This window comes from Zasmidium cellare (genome assembly GCF_010093935.1).
Source record: "Zasmidium cellare ATCC 36951 unplaced genomic scaffold M409scaffold_8, whole genome shotgun sequence".
NCBI lineage: Eukaryota > Fungi > Ascomycota > Dothideomycetes > Mycosphaerellales > Mycosphaerellaceae > Zasmidium > Zasmidium cellare.
The window spans coordinates 159854-178259 of NW_022986952.1; the positions used below are offsets into that span (position 1 = coordinate 159854).

The window sequence follows — 18406 nt, forward strand, 5'->3', positions numbered from 1 at the left end:
CCATTGTCACTCTCGAATCGACTCGGCAGAAAAGTATTTAACAGCCAGCAAATGCCCGTCCCTTTCGAATAGTATCCAACCCCCACCCCCCGTTCCCGACTCCCAAGCTCCACCTCCTTGCCTGCCTCGGTCTGCTGCGCGGACCTTGGTATAGCACAGACTTGTTAGCTCCACTTGCAACCCCTCAAGGCTCCGGCAGCCTCACCCACACCACCACACCGCAAGTGTAGCTTCCCACCAAACAAGTCATGTGCTACAAGGAGACCCCCTACCACAAGTGCGGCCATTACGGCAAGGCCCGCTTCGTCGGCGGTGAGCCATGCATTCGCGCCACCAGCCAGTCTGGCCTCAGCCAAGGCTGTTGGGATGTTGTTGACTATGGCATCACCTCTGTCAACACACTCTGCAGCCAGTGCAAGGCCTCCTTCTGCTGTGTCTCTTCTTCGACGTGCTCTCCGCATTCTCTGTCCTCGGCCTCTTCTTGTTCTTCGTCATCCTCCTCTAGCAGCTCTGCTGCAAGCACCCGTGCCAGCAGCATCACCACGGACTTCAGAGGTAGGAGCATGAGCAACATGACTGACTTCATCTCAGCGGCATCTTCTAGGTCCACATCCAGGGCGTCGTCTGCGAACAGCAGCCCGTCGCGCCCTCCGCCGAGCATGTATGGTACTCTACCGAAGACAAAGACAGGTGGTACTCTCAAGTCTGTTGCGGAGCTTTAGTGCTACTGACTCGAACAGATTTGTCGCACAAAGGGGATTTTTGGGAGGGATCTTTTGTTTCGGATACTGGGGAATAATGGCGTTTTGGTAAGGCGCTAAGGTATGTATTTCTAAACGAAAGGTATGTTGGATCACCATGATGACTTTCAGTTCTCATTTCCGTTTTGCTCTGTACAGGTTGCGAAATGGTGAAGTAGTTTCATCTGCAAAAATTCAAAAAGAAACGACATTGCACACCACGCCCTTCGGCAATCAGCAATCTGACTCTCATGAAGATATCGAAATCAATCATATCACTTCGAAGTGACACTAGCGTCCATTTGCATGTGAAAGTCCATCCAAACACGTGACACTGCCAAGAGCTCTCGCTCCACCTTCCCTCAAACGCAGACCCTGACACGCGACCCGTAAACTCCAGCTCATCTCGTCTCCTCTCCGTGTCCTCAGCATCAGGAGTACCAAACCCAACCCACCACCTCTCCCGTACACCCCACCACCACCACCGACGAAAAGATGGCGACAATGCTAGCCCTCAAGCTCCTCCTCGCCTTCCTCCTCCCCCTCGTCTCCGCGCTCAAATTCGAAATCCAAGCGCACCCGGGCCACGAATCCGCCTCGAAAGAACGCTGCATAAGGAATTTCGTCGCGAAGGATCAGCTCGTCGTCGTGACGGCGACGGTGAGCGGGAATCGGGGGGATGGGCAGACTTTGAATATGCATGTACGTATGAATGAACCCTCTACATCGCAGAAATGCTGCAGCGATCACTCCGTCAACCAGCTTTGAAAACCGCTCCGATGCTACTGGTAAACCAATGCTAACTATTGGGTGATGTGTAGATCAAAGACGCCGTCGGTAACGACTACGCCCGCCCCCGCGACGTCGCCGGCGAAGCGCGCTACGCCTTCACCTCGCACGCGGACAGCGCCTTCGACGTCTGCTTCGAAAACATCCTCACGACGCACACAGCCGTCATCTCGCCCTCGCGCTCGGTCGAGCTGGACATCGACATCGGCGCAGACGCCAAGGACTGGAGCGCGATCCAAGCCGGGGAGAAACTCAAACCGGTGGAAGTCGAGCTGAAACGCATGAGCGAGCAGGCGAAAGAGCTGGTCGAGGAGATGGATTATTTGCGGAGTCGCGAGATGAAGTTGAGGGATACGAATGAGAGTACGAATGAGCGGGTTAAGTGGTTTGCGATTGGGACGATGGGGATGTTGGTTGCGTTGGGGGTGTGGCAGATTGTGTATTTGAGGGCGTATTTTAGGAGTAAGCATTTGATCTAGAGGGGTCGAGGGAGAGGAGGAAGAGAGTGGTTGTGGGTTCTGTGGGCAGCATGGCGCGGGATGGATGGGTAGGACCAAAATGAGCTGACTTGTATGCATAATGGAGTGAGAATACGATAGAGAGCTGTGCTCCTTCGCAAAAGTATTTGCAGGTCACTGCCAACTCGACACCATTGAAAGATTGGTAGGAAGATTGATGGATTGATTTAGACACTACACAGGATTTGTGACGGGAGAAATCTCAGGTTCTTCAGACCATCTGCCTCATCTCGGGCCTCCAACCATGCACAAGACAAGAACACCAACAACAAGTCGCCACGCAAAGGATCCTCCACCAGAATGCCTCCTTCAATAGCTGCAGAAGGCTCATTGGGTTGCCTTTAGGCCGATATCTACCAAGGGGCTACAGGCAGGGTCAGCGTTTGGTCACCAAGGCAGCCTCTCCGCAAAGGTACTCACAAGACGTTACCGAGGCCGCAGAAGACACCGGGTTTTCGGGGACATCATGCTTCTTGTAGACAAAGTTGAAAGCTTTGTGGAACCTGAAACCCTCATCAGCACCATGCTCCTCGCAGAGACACTCAGCGACCAACTCACTTGTACTTGACGACGTGATACAACATCACGTTCTTTCCGCTCGACACTTTCTTCGTCAGGAAGCCGGTCTTCTTCGTCGTGTCCGTCGTCTTGGTGGTATCGGTGGCCGTGCTGGTGCGGTACAGGTAGAAGCGTTCCCGGAAAGATCTCTTCTTCGTGGGAACCTTCTTCTCCGCGACCTTCTTCTCGACAACGACAGGGACGGACTCTGGCTTCACGTCGTCCTTCTTGACCACCTTGACCTCCTCGGCTTTGGGCTTTGTCTCGACCACTTTGACTTCTTCGGCCTTCGGCTTCGCTTCAACAACCTCGACTTCTTCGACCTTCTTCTCCTCTTTCTTGGGCTCTTCCTTTTTCTCGACCACAACGGGTGTGGCACCGACTCGCTCGACGGCAGGGGGCGCTGGCTACACAAAGATGTTACAATGTGGCATGCAGATACATCGGCGAATGAGCACTCACCTCTGCCGGATCGTCAGCCATGTCACCACCCACAGATCCTCCATCAGCCGAGACATCGTCCTGGCCATCACTCTGCCAAGGCTCTGCCAATTGCTTCTCGCAAGGCGAGGTCTGCTCATGCACGTGCTACGCGCACTCGGCACCAGAACGCGGGTCTGGGAGTCCAGACTTGTGCAGCTGGATAGCAGACTCAGCGAGGTCGATGGTCATGTCGTTGTTCTTGGCCAAGACACCTCGAATGGAGTCAGAGATGTAGACCCCTGGAACAGAAGTCTGCTCAACGAGGCATCGATAAGCCGCGGTCGAGATGAGGAAGCTGCGCATGAGGTTGGGTCCGTGCGTGTACGTGTAGATGTACTCGAGACGGAAAGCTGGAGCTGTCATCTTCTCGCGGCGGTAGTAGTGGCGCGTGAGGTCCATCACTGCGCCAAGTCAGCAAAAGCTTCGCAGGTAAGGTATGTGTCAGGACCTACCTTGGTTCTCCAGCGGCTCTATCTGGAACTTCTTTGCCAGCACGTACAAGCCAAGGTAGTGTTGAAGGGAGTGAAAGTCATGCGGCCCAGGAAGTTTGTGGTTATTCTCGAGCCAATGCTTCATCAATGCCATCGAGAACTCATCGGCATCCTCGAATGTCTCCTGGTCAGGAGAGCCCAACGAGCCATCGTGTCCCTCGTCCTCAGCTAGCATCTTCTTGAAGTATGGACTGTTGGCTGCAAGCGGCCCAGTGTTGAAGTCCGTCTGCTTGTGGTTCTTGCCAGCGTACAAGCTCACAGTGTTCTTCCGTGCATCAGGCTTGTGGAGGTGCTGATCGTGAGAGGCATCTTTCGCAGGTAGTTTTGCAGTTGGCGAACGAGTGATGATGGCCGGCACTGCATCCTTGGCCGTGGTGGCAGTCTGAGCAGGCGCGGAAGCCTTTGCATCTGCCGCGTGCTGTGCGGCGGCCTGTTGTGGTGCAGCCGCTGAAGTTGGAGCAGACTGTGGGCCTGTGGGTGGAGGAGCAGCTGCGAATGGCTTCGATGCGTCCACGGTCGGTTGACTTGAGGCAGGCTGAGTGCTCGCCGCCTTCGCCGCAGCTGTTGCAGGCGCCACGGTAGACGATGGTGCAGGTGTCGCTGGCTTCGTCGCTGTCGATTGCTGTGGCTGGATATCAACACCTGGCGCTGCCGACGCTGGAAGGCTCGAAGTCGGCTTCCCAGTAGCAGTCGCAGGCACTGGTGTCTTGTCCACGGCAGCAGTAGATGTACTTGGGCCGGTCTTCGTGGGCTGAGAAGCATCTGCTCCGGCTGTGGTCTTTGAATTCGGTGCAGTCGACGCACGCGTTGGTTTGGCAGGATCTGGCTGCTGCTGCTGCCACTGGTCATCAGGCGCATCGAGAGCGGCCTGCTCAGCAGCTGCGGCGACATAGGGAGGAACTCCAGTCGCGATCGTGCCGGTGGTGCCAGGAGCTGAAGGGGCGGTCTGAGCAGCTGATGTAGATGGAGGTGCTGGAGAGATGCCTCTGACTGGAGTCGATGCGCCGGGCTTGCCCATGCTGGCCTCAGAGTTGCGACGAGATGGTCTGGCGGAGGTGGAAGTCAGATCATCATCATGCTCGACCTGCTTGTTCAGGCTGGATGCCGACGGCGAGCGGTTGAGGGGAGTGAGAGGTCTGGCGTTGACAGCAGTGGCGGGGACGTTGAGAGCCATTGCTGTCTATGATGTAGTCGCAGGTAGGTCGGTCGTGGTGATGATGCTGCCCGCCAAGTTGCTTGCTTTAACGATGAATGATCTGATGGAGTCACAGTGAGAGACAAGCAAGCTCCAAGAGAGGCAACAAGAGAGGTGACGGAGAACGGATGCTCGGAGAGATGTGATGTTGTTGACGAAGCGAGGTTGAGGAAGAAGCAGAAGGCACGAGATCTGTGCGGTAAGGGCGAGTAGGAAAGAGCTGGCTGATGGATCGTATGGCAACCATGACTTCGGGTTGGCGAGAAAGAGCTTATCGGAGAGTGTAATGAGGAAGTCGATACCGCCTCATGCCAAGAGAATTCGACGACGTGCCTGTGAATGGAGGAATACATGTACTCACATCGTGGTGCGCGGTGATGAGACTTGTGCTTTGGTACAGGATATATGTACAGTTGAATCTGTCGCAAGAGGAGATGCAATCACTGGTCAAAGTTCTTCAGCTCAGGCATGAAACCCAACCCACCACCTCGAGGATGATGAACTTGAGCAACATCCGCCTGTCCACCCGACATAATTTGAGCACCCCCAGCACTGCGGTCTTTGACATGCTGTCGCAGCATGGACAGAATCTCGCTGCTCTTCCACCGGTTTGGAACTGGACGATAGGCAGGCTTGAAAGTACCAACAGTTTGTGCCCATTCACCACTTCTCGGCTTGCCTACCCTCCAGCCATCGGTATCAGAAACAGGGCCTCCATCTGGCGCACGCTTGACATTTTGTGGATCCTTCCCTTGCACCTCTGGATCAGCAAAACCAGGCCCTGCGCCCTCCGCGTACGCCATTGAAGTGGGCGGCGCCTCTTGCGTCGTCCAGTAATAGATATCCCAATCGTTCTCATCAAGGAAAAGGTCATACTGCTGCAGCTGCTTTGCAGTCATCACGCCGAGGTTCGCGTCGGCGAAGGTGGACAGGAGCAGATCGCTCTCTAGCGTGCCTCTTTTCCGGCTTTGATCTATTCCGCAGCATCAGCGTCAGTAGAGGACTCGTGACAGTGAAGCGGCTTACATAGGAGACGGGCGCGCATTGTGTTCACATCCTCGCCAGTGCGGCGAAGGGGTTCGACCCTGAACTTGCCGCCCTCGATTTCACCTACATCAAGCTCTGAATTGGGACCTGACTTGGGCGCTGGCTCTTGCGTTCCTCCCGTCATCTTCTCCGTGTTCTCGGGCTTGGAGTCCTTGGGAACGAACTTCCCATCCACGCTGGTGATCATCTCTGGGGGCGGTCCATCTTCGCCGATGCTGGGCATCTCGTTGGAGATGGTCGAGTTGGTGTTGGTCATGTGCGGGTTGAGCGGCTTCTCGATCTGGTACTTGCGGTATTCGGGGGCAGTGTCATTGCCTCGCTCGTTCAAGGGGACGGCGAGTCTCGATGGCGTGGTTGACAGAGGTCTGACGCCGGAGCGCATGGCCATGCGGCCGGACCGCAGCAGAACACGTGCTGAGGCCATTGTAATGGGGGTGGATGTAGGTAGGATGCGCGGGAGAGGGCAGAGGGCAGTCAATGGCAAAGAAAGTGAAAGTGAAGCTCGGCTACGGTGGTCTTCGAAGACGTCACAACATTTGCTCGGCTGTGATTGGGCCAGCCCGTCTCGCCCTCCCCTTCACCTCACTCCTCCTTCACTCACATGCATTGTTGTACCTGACAGGCGTGCGTGTCGTCCAGGCTGAGCTCCCTCGCTCCCTGTGATTACTGTCGACTGCATGAACAGGCCAGCTGAACTGGACAGCTCGCCCGGTCGATTCTACCCTATCTTGGCTTTCACCTATCCCAGACCGTCACCTCCCGCACATGCCACGCTACTCGACTGCACATCACCCGCCAAGACGGGCGAAACATGGCCTCTTCTCCTATGTCCGGACCGACAGCCTGGTCCGCTATGGTCGGGAGATGAGACGCATCAGGTCAAGAGTCCCAGACTTTGCCCTCATGCTCGATGACTGCTCGCCAAGCGGCTGACTTATTAGCCCGCCCATTCTGATCCTACTTGATCCTCTCCCTTCTGGGGCACTCTCTCCCGCAGTTTCATCTCTGAAACCAACCCAATTCCGTCATCCCTCTCACCACCGGCAGACCAGTTCGTCTTGGCCGTCTAGGCGGGGCAAGGGCGGGTATGTCACTTTGCCTTGCACAGCCTCAATGGTATGCTTCAGGGCTGCCCGCGTACGGGCGCGGACGCGGCAGTATCGTGCGGAAGCATCGTGCGGATGTTCGTGGTATCTGCCAAGCGCCGCACAACATTTTGAAAAGCACTTCCGCCCTCTGATGAGTGATTGATAATGGTGTTACCATGTGGAGACTGACATTGTCCATTTAAAATGTCTAAACTTGCCACCGTTCTTGGTGGTCTGCCCTTGACCAGGAGGATGGGTCATCGGGATGGCACATCACCCTCCAACGCCACGCCCTTCAGTCACATCACTCCAAATTGCCACCAGGTGCATCCTGCTTTTGACTTTGGACGAGGAACTGATTGCGCTGCTGCGCTCTGCACTGCCATCAGCAACTTCGCTTTCGCCCCTTTCCATCAGACCGGACACTGTCCTGAGCAAAGAGTCTTCGCCGGCCTCGCCTAATGGAGCGCAGCCATCCAGGACTCATCAACTTAATGCCTCTTCTTCGGCGCTCTCGTCACCAGACTACGTGGCTCGACTGATACGATCCGCGAACATCACCACAATACTGATCGACCTCCGCGGCCACGCGAACGAGCTAGGTCTGTCCTGTGGCTTCTTGGCTGCTCTGAAAAGCGTCGGTTTTGCAGGCCATGTACTCTACGTCAGCGTTTCTGGAGATCTGTTGAAACCAGCAGCCGAGTCGCGAGAGTTAAGAGAAGCATATCCCGTGCATGCAGCTGTCGAGATGCAACTCCAGAATACAGGGATCAAGGGCTCCCCAAGTCGCTTCAACTGGACGGTCCTCGGGCGTTCGACTGAGCCTATGGATTCTCCAACTCCGTCTCCAATATCACCTCCAACAGACAGGCCGATGTCATTCACACAGCCTGCCCAATCCTGGAGAGAATCCGGTGACTTCAGAGATAGGCCGACGGCCTCAAGATCTTCCAGTCTGTCAGCAAACGAGACGGCGAGAACTCCCACATCAGAGCTAGTCGAAGGTGTCGTACGCGCGATCAGAAATCACTCAACCGCTTCAAACGGCAGAAAGATCATGCTCGATTTGGCCACCGGCCGACGCAGAAGCTTCATGCATCAGACTGATTGGAGACCTGACTGAGCATTCCTGTCGACTGTCGTTTCAACAAAGCAAAAAGTTTCGAAATGAGATTGCAAATCAGCCCCAAGCGACATCTTCTCATGCCCTGGCTCCATTGCGAGGAGCTGGTCCAGAATATACCTCGTCTACATAGCACGAGCTTGTGGTGACGTTCAAGGCCCAGGAACATCGAACCCCAGCTGAAGGATCTAGCGCTTCATGCACTCTTGGTCATCGTCTTCCTACCCAGCAACCTCTGGGCTAGGGAACCTCAGCCTTGAGCTTGGCATACCACATCACGGCCCATCTGATTGGCAGGTCTGCTCGTGGGATTTTCGAGCTTCACCTACTACCAGGAAGGTCCGCGTACACGGAGCGTATTAGGAACCCTCGCGGGGGTTTGTTGGTCAAAAGCATACCTGCGGTCGTCCTCGCCGATTCTTCCTGATTCTCTCTCCCCAATTTCTGGGCCGCCGTGAACATGGAGTCCTCCAATCTTCAACAGCTTGTGAACGTCAGCCCGACCGGGCCTCTCATACTGTTGCTTGCTGTGGCGCCGCTGGTCTACATCTCCTACACCGTCATATACAGCTTATACTTTTCGCCACTGTCCAAGTTTCCAGGTCCTAAGCTGTGGGCATGTTCGGAACTCTTCTACCAACGAGCCATTGTGAAAGGCACCGCTCACCAAGAATTCCTTGAATTCTTCAGTCAATATGGTCCCGTTGTCCGCATCACGCCTAAGGAGCTCATCTTTAGCTCTCCACAGGCCGTTCGCGATATCTATGGCACACTTCATGTGCAGAAGCAGCTGGGCGGTAAGAAAGAGGTATTGAGCAAAGATGAGAGATTGTGGGTGCCAGATAGCCGTCGATCATCTACTATTCACTAAGAGATCCTCCACAGCTACCACAGTTTCGGCATGCCAGAAGACCACATGATATCGACTCTGGATCACAACGTGCACGCTCGTCAACGACGCATGCTAAGCAGTGCCTTCAGTGAACGTTCTGTGCGAGAACTAGAACCCGTACTCACGGAGCTCATCGACAAGCTCATTGCCGGGCTTCAAAAGGAGGGTGTCGTAGAAGGAAAGGACATTGATATCAAACAATGGGTCAACTACACCACGTTCGACATCACTGGATACCTCGTCTTCGGCGAATCCTTCCACTGCCTCGACAACGCAGCAATGCACCCTTGGGTGGCGTTCATGACCGATTCCATCAAGGCGCAAGTCTTCATGGGGATATTCCTGCGGTTGCCCGGGATGAAACCCCTCATGCCATATCTTACTCCCAAAAAAGTCGCCACTGCATTGTCGGAGCATCAGAGCCTGAGCTACAATCGGCTAGAGCAAAGACTAGAGCAGGGTCAGAAGACCGAGAAATCCGACCTCATCGGCCTCCTCCTGAAAAACGGCATCACTCAGAAATCAGGCGGTTTCAGTTCAGGCGAAGACCACATTAGTAAAGGCGAGCTACACGCCAACAGTACCATGTGCGTCTTCCATCCCCATTTCCACTCCATACTAATCCATTCTCACAGCCTTATCCTGGGCGGCTCCGAAACCTCCGCCACCCTTCTCAGCGGCGCCATCTTCTTCCTCACCACGCACCCCTCGCACCTCACGCGCCTGACCAACCTCATCCGCACCACCTTCGCCTCCCACACCTCCATAACCTCGCTCTCCCTCACCCCCAACAAACTCCCCTACCTCCACGCCATCCTCCAGGAGACCCTCCGCATGTACCCACCGGGCGCCAACCAGTTCACCCGGCGCACACCCCCGGACGGGGCAGTCATAGACGGCCACTTCGTCCCTCGCGACACGTACGTCGGCATCCCGCAGTGGGCTTCGTATCGCAACGAAGCGAATTTCAAGCGAGCCGGAGAGTGGATCCCCGAGCGCTGGATGGGCGGAGAGGAATGGGAAGGGGATCAGAGGGATGTTCTGCAGCCGTTTAGTCTGGGGCCGTATTCATGCATCGGGGTTAAGTACGCATCTCCCATCCCTCCATTCGTCTTTCAGAGCTGTACATGGAGTGTGCATGAGCTAACGAGTGTTCGATGAATAGTCTCGCCTGGGCGGAAATCCGCCTCATCCTCTGTCGCTTGCTCTGGCATTTCGATTTCGAAGTCTTTGGGGGGCAGGAGAGGTGGTATGAGGATCAGAAGGTGTTTTTGGTGTGGGAGAAGCCCGAGTTGAGGGTTAGGGTGAGGGAGAGGGGGGGTTGAGGTTGATGGATGGGAAAGTGGTTAGCGAAGGTCGCGCCAAAGCTATCTATACGATGAGAGGATGAATAAACCGTCACCCGTCTTTCTTTGCCGTGTCGAGCATTCGTGTAAAGGTTTTGGTATGATTTCATCCTTGTCGTGGCTGCCGGGTAAAGACAGACCGTGGACGTCGGGAGGGTTCTGCGGCTTTCAGGCCGGCGGGTAGAGTGCAGCTTTCACACCTTGAGACTCTGGCTAGAGAGCTGGAGCTAAGGAACACGGACGAAACGAAGTAGAAATACGGGACAAAATAACTTCAGAACACTCATTTGTATGATCTCCCATCTCATCGTGTATCAAATAATTAACCCCATCACTCACCCCATCTCGTCCCCGCACAACGAAACCACCACCAACCCCTATAAACACGACACCATCCCCTCCATCCATCCATCCACCCATCCATCAAGTCTCAACTCCCCAACAACCCCGCCTTCTGCAAAGCCTCTACATCCCCACCCGCCTCCATAACAGCCCTCATAGCCGCCTGACTCAACCTTCTCCTCTTATCCGCCGCCTCCTTCTCCCTCCGCGCCTTAGTCTTCGAACTCCCCGAAGGCGCCACGCCATTGAGAATCTTGCCGCTATCCGAAGGGGTGAAGTTGACGAAGCCGCCGCCGGGGGCGCCGCCGGCGGGTTGGCGCGGGGTAGTGGAGTTTGTGGATTTCGTGCGGCGGTGGCGGGAGTTGTGGCGGGAGTTGTTTGAGGAGGGGCGGCAGGAGCGGGATTCGGGTGCGGGGGGCGAGGGGCTGTGGGAGTAGTGCCGGCGGTGGGGGGTTGTGGGGAGGCCGTTGATGGGGGGTTGGTGTTGGCGGGTTGGGAGGAGGGGGAGGCCATTGGGCATTGAGGGGACGAAGAAGGGGCTTTGGGCGGAGAGGGGTGGGGATTGGCTGGAGGGGTTTGGCATGAGGGAGGTGTCCGGCATGGTTGTGTAATTGGACACCAGGTTTGGATCGCAGCTGATGTCTAGCCCGAAGTTGTCGTTGCTCAGGTCTGCGAACGGGTCTTGGTTGGTGAAAGGTCCGGTTGCTAAGGGAGCTGATGCTGGCTCTGCAAAGGGGGCTGCGTTCCATGCGTCGCCAACGGGCGAACTCGAGAAGCCAAAGTCGAACGATTGGATCCTGTTTGGCGCCAGCGAAACATCATCGCACAGAGGAGCCGTATCATTTAGCGGGATGGTCTGAGTCGTGTAGGGATTCGTTGGCAACGGCGGCGCCGGATCAAAGTAAGACAGCGATCCATGCCCACCAGGACTCAGCAAGGGCGAAGCAATGGGCGTATGGATCCTCGCAGCCTGTTGAAAAGTACTCGCGAGTGGTGAAATCTGATCGTCGCATCCAGGCACCGGCGGTCCATAAGCAATCGGTGAACCGAAAGCAGCGAAAGTATCTTGCAAAGACCTGGCCGAAGGCGGCGGCGAATCTGGGAACGTCTGCGACGCAGGTAACCTGATCTCAAACTTCTTGGGGCTGTGTTGGATGCGCTCTGCCCACACATCCTTAAAGGCGCCTGCGCGGTAGCGTGAGGGGTTCATCATCTTGGACGGCGAGGCATTGGGTTTATTGCGAACCGTGGCGTAGGGATTGATAGAGGCTGATGCTGATGTTGGAGGCTGCTTCGTCACTCCCACCGGCCGTCCACGTGAGACTGATCGAACATTGGTGACACTCCGCTGGGTCGGAGTCTTGTTTCCGTTTGCAGCAAAGGCGCGAGATGTCCGGCGCTGTGTGGAGTATGATTGGCCGGTAGGGGATGGTGGTAGGGCCGGTGGCGAAGGGTACCCTCCAAGGCTGAGAAAGTCGGGATGTGACTTCGTAGACCTCAACTTTTGCTGTCTCTTCTCGCATTCTGCAGCGTTTTGCTCCAAAGCACGAAGTTTCTTCGTCCAAAAGTCACCCGGGACTTTCGCTTTGGGCTGCTTGGCCTCCGTCTCCACGCTCTGAACAGAAAGTGTGCTGCCCGAGGAAGGATTAGGCGAGGTAGCGGATGTCTGATGGCTTTGTTCGCTGGAGCCTGAGAAGTCGAAGAGGTTGCCAGAGTCGTCAGAGCTACTTCTTTCATGCTTGATGTCTCCCAAGTCGAAGAGGTCGTCGCTCTCGAGGTATTGGTCAAAGACATTGTTGCAGAGGCTTGACCACTCAGGCTCTTTGTTGGTTGGCCGGACGTGGTAATTCGGCTTTCGATCGACTACAGCCATAGCTGGGGAGTTGATCGAGTTGTGGGGGAGTAGTGGTTCGCAGGAGGGCAACAACAAAGTCGTCGGGGCGTAGGTGAGAGGAACAGCACTTCAGCTGGTGTAAAGTTTCGGGGTCATACCGCAAAGAGCCAAGGTGGTCACCTGGGAGATATACCATCGACACATAGCTATTGTAAGTGCGCCTCCCAGCCCACTGCATTCCAAGTGGTAGTCCAACGAACAACCCAGATTGGCTAAGGGCGTTGCTAGTCACCTCGTGGTGACGTGGGATGGTAGAATGGCTTTGTTGCAGGTTGCATTCCACCTTGCTGCCAGGGCTGGGCGTGGAATGCGGCATCTTTCAAACGCTTGTCTCTAACGTCTGGACGAGACATGTCGATGGCCGAGAGTGCTGAACGAGTTTCGCGCGCCATTGTGATAGCGTGCGAAGCCCGATGTAGAGGTAGTGATGCTGCGAATTGTCGACGTTTCAGCCCAACTCCACGGGTCGCACGTTTTGTCTGCTCCCACCCGCCTATGACGAACGAAGTGGTGCAGGCATCATGTCTCCATCCATCGGCGACTCTTCTGCCGATCGAGAATGAGCAGCCGCCAGCTCAGCAACATCGCTCGGCCTTCGTAATCTCAAATGCTCGCTCACAGCAGCACCCGCCAAAGAGGGAAAGCCACAGAAGGCCGCAGGAGATTGCTGAATCGAAGTCGCGGGACTAGTCGGCATTGTCAAGGGCGAAGGGAAGTGCGGCGTTCTCAAGCCAGGATACGCAGGACAGCCTTCCTCGTGTAGTCCTCCTGTACAAAGACACCTATCCCGCGCCGGCGAGCCCACGAGCTCACGAGGATAGCGATCATCGACATCAGGAGACGCTTCGGTGGACGACTGTTGGGAGTAAGAAGAGTTGGACGGCAAGGAGATGGCATAGTAAGGTTTCGACTTATTCTGGTGGATCCGAGAAAACACATCGACCTGGGTGACATCGTCCGGGTGGAAGAACGAGCAGCTCGGGTTGTGCATGGTTCCCTCGCAGGCGCAATGTGGTGGGTACGAGTAGTGGATGTTTGGTTGTGAAGGACCGGCACTCGAGCCCGAGGAAGCTGTACGTGCCAGTTCTTGACTGAATCCGATGTCCCGCTCGATAGTCCGCGACGTAGGGCGTTCATATAGCGATTGCTTATGCCCATTCATGTTTCCCTGTATCTGCTCGGCCCTCTCCACAATCTTATCCGCAACAACCAGATGCGACTTCTTCAGATTACGCTTCACAAAATTGCTCATAAACACATTACATCGTAGATCCACCTCTTCTTTGATATACAGTCCATCTCTTGGAGCATCGACCCCCAGCTCCGCCGGCTCTCTCGGTTCACCAGGCATCGACCCGCCTACGCTCCATTTGCTCTTGATATCCACACCACCGGGTGCAAAGACATGCGTCTGTAACCCGCGGGGCAGGTTGTAGAAACACGCCTTGTACACCACCTCGCCTTTTACCGCTCCTCCAGGGAGATAATTGATACGATCCGTGATCTCATACCAGATCGCATCGCGGGCCTCGTCGGGTGCTGCATTAGGAGGAGGATCGGTAATCTCGTGTCTCAGCACCAGCGGGTTCAGCTGGATCATGGCATGGTGATCGTGGAGATGGGCGACAGCGGCGTCTCGCGAGATGCTGGCCGGCAGCGGGGTGATGTTCGTTATGAAGGAGCGTTTCGACATGTTGTTGTCACCTGGCGGGAGGAGGTTGGTCCATGATTGATGTGCGGGCAGTAGCTGAGATCATATGATATGTGGTGGATGTGAGACCCCTCGCTAAATATACCGCTGAAGGATTTGGCGAGGCTGTGCTGTGAGACTCGCTAATGCAGAGCCGTTTGGTGTGACATGTTCGCTCGCGGACTGACATGCCTTTGGTGACCTTTTGGTGGGTCGCTCTCTGATATTGAATTCCTTCGTATGTACATCTCTAGGCGTAGTGTTGTTCTGTTCAGAGGCCAGCATCAACCCCGCCGCTCCAAGATGAGGTCGAAGACACCGCTGTGCCGCCACAGCGTTAGGTAAGAAAGTTTACTAGTTCAAGGCTTGTCTTTGCACCTAAATCGCACTCCGTTCACTACTACATGTACTACTTGCTTATAGAATTCGGCCATAGCTGCTGTGATACTCGATACACTGCATCGTCCTCAAGCAGTTGCTCAGCCCGATCTCGATCTTGGAGCGAGAACGCCACAAGTCCTGGATCTCGCTGACCGTCCGTCATCATTTCAGCCTCTTTGTGCTCGAGCAACCGACTTCCACCCGGGCAAAGCGATATCTTCGAACATCGAGTAGCCATACTGAAGGCGGTACACCCATACTCTCTATAATAGAAGAATGCAGAGTCGAGGTGAGATGATGCGCGAAATACCGGCAAGCTTTCACAAGCTCCCAGCGGGCACCAAAATCCTAGGCGAGCCATTTCATCGCGTCATGGCTCTTCAACCTTCCAAGAATTCGTCAACCTATTTTTCCATCTACAAATCATTTGCACTTGGTTAATTCCTATCTTCCCCACCAGTTCCTACCTCTTGACTACTGCTCGCGTACTCTCCGATAAATTGCATACAAGTTAGACATCTACAGCATACCATGCAGCGAACCCTCACGGCCATTACATATTAATCGCCGCCACGCGAGCATTTCTAACAACTTCTCTACCACCATCCAAACCCAGCCGCTTCCGAACTACCACACACCATGGTCTGGTCCCAAATCGAACCCACCCCACCCCACATCTCGTACCTCCTCCTCTCCTCCTTCCTGATCAGCTACGTTCTCTTCACAAACTTCCTACGAAACCGACTACACCTCTCCGAACCCCCCATCGCCCTCCTCGTAGGGATCCTGCTCGGCCCCTACTGTCTCGGCTGGATCACGCCAAATTTCTGCTCCGCCAAAGGATGCGGCGCGGGCGTGGACTTTCGAGGTTCGGACCCGGGGCATGCGGGTTGGGGCTGGGGCGATAATGTGGTGCAGGAGGCGACGAGGGTGATTGTGGGGATTCAGGTGTTTGCGGTGGGCGTGGAGTTGCCCAAGTTCTACGCGGGGAGGCATTGGCGGAGTGTGGGGATGATGTTGGGGCCGGTGATGTTGTTTGGTTGGGTGATTTGCGCCTTGTTCTGCTGGCTTATTTTCAAGGTTGATATCCCCACGGCGATGGTTATCTCGGCATGTCTGACGCCTACGGATCCGGTTTTGGCCGCCAGTATCCTCTCGAACAGCCAGTTCAGCGAGCGCTTGCCTAAGAGATTGAGGGATATGCTATCCGCGGAGTCTGGATGCAACGACGGGATCTCATTCCCATTCCTATACCTCGGACTCTACTTCCTCACACAACCCACCAACGGCATAGCGATCAAGGACTGGTTCCTCATCACAATCCTCTGGCAGTGCGTCTTTGGCACCTTTATCGGCCTCGTCATCGGCACAACCTTCAACAAGATCCTGCGCTTCAGCGACTCGAGGGACTACGTCGACCGAGCAGGTTTTGTGGTTTTCTATCTCCTACTGGCCATCTTCTCCGTCGGCGTGGGCTCAACTCTCGGATCTGACGACTTCCTGGTAGCCTTTGGTGCTGGATACGGGTTCGCTCGAGACGGATGGTTTTCGGAAAAGATTCAAGAAGCACACCTTCCAAATGTCATCGACCTCATGTTGAACAGCGCAATGTTCGTCTACCTGGGGACCATCATGCCGTGGGAACAGTTCACCCCTCAATACTCCATGGATTGGATCACACCAGGTCGACTCCTTACGTTCCTAGTCCTGGTTCTGCTCTTCAGGAGAATACCCGTTATGGTTGCCATTTATCGTTGGGTGCGTCAGTCAGGCTTTATTGAAAGTGCGATGCAGATACTGACTTCCAGACAGGTCCCAGACATCAAGACTCTCCGCGAAGCCGTCTTTTGCGGCCACTTCGGTAAGCACCCATCTGAAAGCACCGATGAAGCCAACTTCTTAACATTCTACAGGACCCATGGGACTCGGCGCGCTCTTCCTCGCAATTGAAGCACGAGCTGTCTTGGAAAATGGCACAAGCACCCCCGACGCGCATCCTCCGACATATGGCGAACCGTGGACATCCCGTGAAATCGCAATCGCCACAGTTTGGCCGGTCATCTCATTCGTAGTCTTTGGCAGCACGCTGGTGCACGGGCTGAGCGTACTTGCAATGAGCTTGTTCACTCATTTTACCGACTCCAAAGATGTCCGCGCCCCGTTGCTGGACCCCGAGACAGACCCTGTCGAGAACATCGAGGAAGAGGCCGAGCGATATACCGATGAGCCGAGTGATGATCTAGAGGCAGCTCAGGGTCACACGCGATGATCCAGCTCTGATTCAAAATGGTGGGTTGGTCGCTCACTTGCCCTCACTGTCGTACAAGAGCTTTCTGCGGCCTTCCAAGGCCGCCTCCAGCTTTTCCAAGGTTTTCGCAACCAACTCGTTGGAATAAAAGCCGACTCCAAGTTCCTGACTGGTGTACCACGAAGCTCTGTCCATATTGCCACTTCCAAAGACGATCGCATGCCGGTCCACCACCGCCAACTTCAAATGCGACTGGACAGGTTCCGCACCTCCAGTGATACTGCTCTTGGTCACGACTTTGGGCTGGTAATACGAGATATGCAGACGGCCAGGTTTTATCAGTCCAGCTTCCTCGTCAGGGCCTCGCTTGGACAATCTCTGGTGGCGCTTGATGAGCCATCTCACACATCGGGCGGTGGTGGTCCCAGCAGTGACGAGCTGCTCCAGAATCATGAGTCTTTCGCTGGTGGTGATTCTGACATCCACGCCTCGCTTGAGCGCATCCAGAAGCACGTTCAGCACCGGCGGAGATGTGACATTGGGGGTCTGTAGAAAAATTTCCTTTCTAGCATCAGTGAATAGTCTCAAGAGTTCGAGGTTGAGAGTCGTCGCTGGCGGAGGAGCGCACTGCAGCCACGGGAGTCGAAAGTTGGGATTGCGATGATGCGCCGAAGGTAGAAACTTGCAAGGCACATCATTCAACCTCACAGCAGCATCCCCTTGAACAGGAATTCCTTCATCCACACTCGACAAATCTCCCGCACTCCCACCCAACTCCCCCTCCCCACCACTCCACTTCTGCCTCCAAAACTTCACAAAGTCCTCCACAATCGGCCCCCTCATCTCCACACACCCCTCAAACCAATCCTCCCACGAAACGTTGCATGAAGGGAGAAAGACTCGCGTCTGATCAATAATCACAAACTTCGGATGCCACACACTAAACGGCCACAAAAAAACACTCTTAACCCTCACCTCCAACCCGCCCAAATCCTCCTCCCCAAGCAACCCCAACTTCCTCGTCCATACCTCCGGCGGATACACCTGTCCCGCAGCCGAGGACGTGTGGAATAATTTCTGGAAGAGAGAAGACGAGGAGAAGCCTATGTGGACGGTTATCTTTTTGCCGTCGCCGCGCTGGAGGGCGGAGCTGGAGAGTTTTAGGAGGGTCTCGTTTAGGGCGTCGAGCGTGCGAGAGCGGGACCAGAAGCAGGTTATGAGGATTACGGAGTGTTGGGCGGACTGGATGGCGGGGAGGAGGGTGGTTTTGTAGATGCTGTGGCCGGTTCCGAGGGAGAGGGAGGGGATTGTTGCGGTGGTTTCTGACATTTGGTTGTTGTTGGGTTTTTAGGGGATGGTGGGTGGTGTTGGAGAGGAGGAGAGGAAGTGTGGCTGTGGCTGTGCGAGATGAGATGGGGAGGTCGTTCAGGCTAGGATTCGAGAATGACCAATCGGCACGTTTCCTCTGCGCATGAGCATCAGGCTCGGCTTTGGACGAAAGAGAGAGGGTAGAGATCAATGTCAATATAATTGTCCGCACCCACACATGTGACAGGAAGCACGAGACAAGAATGATAGTAA

General features: G+C 55.2%; 9 protein-coding genes across 9 annotated transcripts; 5 read left to right on the forward strand and 4 right to left on the reverse strand.

Moving 5' to 3' along the window:
• Positions 1–248: 248 nt before the first annotated feature.
• Positions 249–722, forward strand: M409DRAFT_51764 (uncharacterized protein; the record flags this gene model as incomplete). The annotated part of the gene is made up of 1 exon (XM_033811897.1): positions 249–722. One exon carries the CDS (start codon positions 249–251, stop codon positions 720–722), a length of 474 nt encoding a protein of 157 aa, XP_033670873.1.
• Positions 723–1235: 513 nt separating this feature from the next.
• Positions 1236–2008, forward strand: M409DRAFT_35997 (uncharacterized protein; the record flags this gene model as incomplete). The annotated part of the gene is made up of 2 exons (XM_033810486.1): positions 1236–1442; positions 1562–2008. The coding sequence occupies 2 exons, from the start codon at positions 1236–1238 to the stop codon at positions 2006–2008; spliced, it is 654 nt and encodes a 217-aa protein (XP_033670874.1).
• Positions 2009–2374: 366 nt separating this feature from the next.
• Positions 2375–4753, reverse strand: M409DRAFT_51766 (uncharacterized protein; the record flags this gene model as incomplete). The annotated part of the gene is made up of 6 exons (XM_033811898.1): positions 2375–2400; positions 2468–2550; positions 2606–3012; positions 3068–3150; positions 3211–3489; positions 3541–4753. 6 exons carry the CDS (start codon positions 4751–4753, stop codon positions 2375–2377), a joined length of 2091 nt encoding a protein of 696 aa, XP_033670875.1.
• Positions 4754–5214: 461 nt separating this feature from the next.
• Positions 5215–6245, reverse strand: M409DRAFT_51767 (uncharacterized protein; the record flags this gene model as incomplete). Its single annotated transcript, XM_033811899.1, has 2 exons — positions 5215–5747; positions 5801–6245. The coding sequence occupies 2 exons, from the start codon at positions 6243–6245 to the stop codon at positions 5215–5217; spliced, it is 978 nt and encodes a 325-aa protein (XP_033670876.1).
• Positions 6246–7174: 929 nt separating this feature from the next.
• Positions 7175–8032, forward strand: M409DRAFT_51768 (uncharacterized protein; the record flags this gene model as incomplete). The annotated part of the gene is made up of 1 exon (XM_033811900.1): positions 7175–8032. The coding sequence occupies one exon, from the start codon at positions 7175–7177 to the stop codon at positions 8030–8032; it is 858 nt and encodes a 285-aa protein (XP_033670877.1).
• Positions 8033–8492: 460 nt separating this feature from the next.
• M409DRAFT_64381 (uncharacterized protein) lies at positions 8493–10828 on the forward strand (the record flags this gene model as incomplete). Its single annotated transcript, XM_033816049.1, has 5 exons — positions 8493–8829; positions 8941–9511; positions 9560–10009; positions 10090–10228; positions 10772–10828. The coding sequence occupies 5 exons, from the start codon at positions 8493–8495 to the stop codon at positions 10826–10828; spliced, it is 1554 nt and encodes a 517-aa protein (XP_033670878.1).
• Positions 10829–12999: 2171 nt separating this feature from the next.
• On the reverse strand, positions 13000–14199 carry M409DRAFT_19605 (uncharacterized protein; the record flags this gene model as incomplete). The annotated part of the gene is made up of 1 exon (XM_033805016.1): positions 13000–14199. One exon carries the CDS (start codon positions 14197–14199, stop codon positions 13000–13002), a length of 1200 nt encoding a protein of 399 aa, XP_033670879.1.
• Positions 14200–15216: 1017 nt separating this feature from the next.
• On the forward strand, positions 15217–16846 carry M409DRAFT_51772 (uncharacterized protein; the record flags this gene model as incomplete). The annotated part of the gene is made up of 3 exons (XM_033811901.1): positions 15217–16335; positions 16390–16438; positions 16491–16846. 3 exons carry the CDS (start codon positions 15217–15219, stop codon positions 16844–16846), a joined length of 1524 nt encoding a protein of 507 aa, XP_033670880.1.
• A 33-nt stretch (positions 16847–16879) lies between these two features.
• On the reverse strand, positions 16880–18154 carry M409DRAFT_19607 (uncharacterized protein; the record flags this gene model as incomplete). Its single annotated transcript, XM_033805017.1, has 1 exon — positions 16880–18154. One exon carries the CDS (start codon positions 18152–18154, stop codon positions 16880–16882), a length of 1275 nt encoding a protein of 424 aa, XP_033670881.1.
• Between the last annotated feature and the right edge of the window lie 252 nt (positions 18155–18406).